Source organism: Amblyomma americanum, chromosome 6, assembly GCF_052857255.1.
Source record: "Amblyomma americanum isolate KBUSLIRL-KWMA chromosome 6, ASM5285725v1, whole genome shotgun sequence".
Lineage (NCBI taxonomy): Eukaryota > Metazoa > Arthropoda > Arachnida > Ixodida > Ixodidae > Amblyomma > Amblyomma americanum.
The window spans coordinates 103,982,087-103,985,664 of record NC_135502.1 but is presented as its reverse complement, the minus strand read 5'-3'; the positions used below and the strand labels follow the sequence as shown (position 1 = coordinate 103,985,664).

The window sequence follows — 3,578 nt, the reverse complement described above, 5'->3', positions numbered from 1 at the left end:
CATAACATCACAGAGTATTTGGCTGAGATAGGATAACACTGTGAAAGAAAATGATATAGTGAGCTAAAATAAATTGCAGTTATTATTGGTTGCACACTGCCCAGAGACTATCACAGCTGACAGGATAAACAATGCCATAACATCACAAAATATTTGGCTGAGATAGGATAACCCTGTGAAAGAAAATGACATAGTGAGCTAAAATAACAAATTGCACTTATTATTGGTCGCACACTGCCCAGAGACTATCACAGCTGACTGGATAAACAATGCCATAACATCACAAAGTATTTGGCTGTGATAGAATAACCCTGTGAAAGAAAATGATATAGTGAGCTAAAATAACAAATTGCACTTATTATTGGTTGCACACTGCCCAGAGACTATCACAGCTGACAGGATAAACAATGCCATAACATCACAAAGTATTTGGCTGAGATAGGATAACCCTGTGAAAGAAAATGATATAGTGAGCTAAAATAACAAATTGCACTTATCATTGGTTGCACACTGCCCAGAGACTATCACAGCTGACAGGATTAACAATGCCATAACATCACAAAGTATTTGGCTGAGATAGGATAACCCTGTGAAAAAAAATGACATAGTGAGCTAAAATAACAAATTGCAGTTATCATTGGTTTCACACTGCCCAGAGACTATCGCAGCTGACAGGATTAACAATGTAAAATAACGGTAGTAACAAGAAATGTACACAAAGTAATCGTGGCTGTTTTGGGTAATATAACATAAAGTGATGCGAACAGAAATGAATGAAAAGCAAATATTCTTGCCTACACACAAAATGAAACAATTGTCTGGAGTAGCTGGTTTGGATAATATAGCAAAATAAAAAGATGTAAACCAAAATGAATAAAATTGAAAGACCCTTGTCTACACACAAAACTTCAGTTGTCTGGAATAGCATAAGTAGGATGGCAATAGTAACATTTAAAAAGAACCTTTAGAACTCAAATTGACAGAAGTGGAATAAAATACAAAAACCATGACGCTATTTAGCTGGAGGTTCCCCACTGATAGGGGTGACGGTGGACAGCCACTGAACTTGCTGCAGAATGAACTGCCCTGTAATTGCCAGCCGCTCCACAGCAGCAACAATACGAGCCTGGTTTGCAGATTCGTTGGCCAGTCCGTTCTCTTGAATGGCTGCCATCCGCTCCAGTGCTGTGGCCTGGCGTGCTTGCGAGTCAGCCAGTGCCTCTGTAGCAGCAGCCAGGCGATTCAGGGTAGCTGATTGGCCCAGCATCGTCTCTGCCTCTCGCTGGAAGCTTGTCGCAACAGCACCCACCTCGTCTTTAAGCTGCTGCAGTTCCTGTTTCCAGAATAGCACTGACTGTTATATTACTCTTCCTTGCTAACAACCATGCAGCAAATGGTATATGTACAGTACTCACGGATTGAAATAGGACATTCGGAGCGCTAGCCTTGCAGTGCCACGCAGGCATGTGGTAAACCACAGGCCGGCTCATTGGCTACTGGAAGGAACAATTCTGCTTTGTAGATGTTCTCCCTCTCGCGCCATACCACAATGCACCACCTTGGTTCCATGAGCGTCTACGGGCGGCGCTCCATGAAGCGACGGCCACGCGCTCCGAATGTCCTATTTCAATCCGTGAGTACTGTACATACAGATTTGATATCAGCTGCCAAGTCTAATGACTTTTGGTAGCCAGCAACAATTTCTGGCAGGAAATCTTCAGCAGCTGGCCTGCGTGATGGTGTGCACCGCTCCTGCTGCTGGCTTGTCCCTGAGGATACCCACAGAAAAGACATTGTTGCAGCGCTTCACCTATACAGTATAGAACTGAACATAAGATAACAGTATATACAATGACATGCAGTAGGGAAGCTTGATATCACTGGTGACGAATCGTGTGCATTGCTGAACTTACGTGACAAGCCACTCGTTCCGGGCCGATCTCCAACAGAAACACGTGATGGAAATTGTCGCAGACGTGGAGTGGCTGGGTCAGCAGGAGCTGTGACGGGCTGCACAGCAGTTGTTGGAGTGAGCTGGAGGCTTGAAGCATGCCCATCCAGGGATTGTGCAGAAGGCGGCAGGCTGCTATCCTGAGTGTACAAGGCCACCACAATGAGCAGTGGTACTTTGACTCCACGGTCTGCTTAAATAACCTCAATAATTAATATATAATTGTAGCAAAGTGTAAAATGAATGAAAACCAAAGAGGCTACGATTAAGAACAAAATAAATTTTCTTAACACATCACTCAACACAACATTTTTAAAATGATTGCAGTTCAATTTTTGCGAACTCAAACTAACTGGATCAATTAGACATTGTGTAATCACCCTGCAACGTAGGTCTGCATAAATAATCTCCCAAAAATGCTTGTGCGGTGTTGTATATATACAGTGTTCAATGATAATCCATTGGGAATTTCGCACCTGACTAATGTTTATTACTACTCCAAACAAAGGTGCATTCACAGTAAACAGAAGATTACTACTAACTAACGGATTTTTATTTTTGCAGATGCCGTAAAGGGGACCGAGAAAAGTAACGCTGAAAGCATACCATCAGTTCACCCAATAGATAAAACGTAGTCACTGGTCTAAGGATCGCGATTACTTGCAACCACCTTCATTTACTTTTGAAATAGCTTCTCTAATTACGCCCTTTGTTAGGAAATATGCAGTTCATGTCGAACATACCTCTTCGAAAAATCCTTCACACACGCCCACTGCACTTGAGCGCCCGACAAGGGCGAGGATGCGGCCCCGCAGCCCGCACAGACGGCCGCCGCCGGTACCCCTAGGAGTAAACGAGCCGCTTGTTACGCGAAAGCAAAAGTGCACTGGATCATTGCACTCACCTGTGTTCAGCGGCCACGACGGCTGCGTCGTGGCGGGAGTTATATACTTCTTTTTTCCAGTACTGCCGCCACTGGTCCGCTGTTTTCTTTGCTGGCCCCTCTGCATTTAAAATATCTGCAAGCTCCCGCCACAACAGCGCTTTGCTTGCTTTTGTGATTTCTGGCGTTAAAACGGATGACCCTTTCACGAGCCACGGGTGTTCCTCCATAAACTCTACAAGCAGAGTACGCTGTCGCGGCGAAACATGGGGGCCAAGAGGCCGGCGAGTCGCTGCTTCCGCCATTGCGAGTCTTCTTGTCAGAAACGGACAAAAGGCAGACGAAACTTCAACGCGCGCGAAAAAGCATATGGTTTCACAGATGGCACCGCGCGCGCGCGTATGCGATACCATCTACCGACAGAAAAGGGAAACATGTACCAAAAGAAACGTCGAAATAGTTCTTTACTGCACTCTCTTGCACGCACTGCGACTTCTTATTAAATAATATGTGTTACCAATTATTTGTGATATTTGATTTCTTTTTAAAACAACCTATTTTTTAGTGTACGGCCCCCGAAAAAGCCAGGCAGTCGTGGGACGGGCTCCCGCAAGGTCGGGCGCTCGTCGATTGGCCGTTGGCTTCCCCTTCTTTCTCCTCACGTACTTCGCTGTCGTCATTTTGACGTCACTCTGAAAAGGAACGGTTCGGAGACGGAACCGAAGTGGAATCTGGCCCCTGGAG

The 3,578-nt window shown here is 45.0% G+C and overlaps 1 protein-coding gene across 1 annotated transcript; it reads right to left on the bottom strand.

The window, feature by feature from the left end:
• Positions 1–521: 521 nt before the first annotated feature.
• Positions 522–3,228, bottom strand: LOC144094887 (uncharacterized). Its single transcript, XM_077628757.1, has 3 exons — positions 2,695–3,228; positions 1,914–2,091; positions 522–1,769 (listed from the first exon to the last, which is right to left on the bottom strand). The coding sequence occupies exons 1-3, from the start codon at positions 2,959–2,961 to the stop codon at positions 1,627–1,629; spliced, it is 588 nt and encodes a 195-aa protein (XP_077484883.1). The 5' UTR covers positions 2,962–3,228; the 3' UTR covers positions 522–1,626.
• Positions 3,229–3,578: the final 350 nt, after the last annotated feature.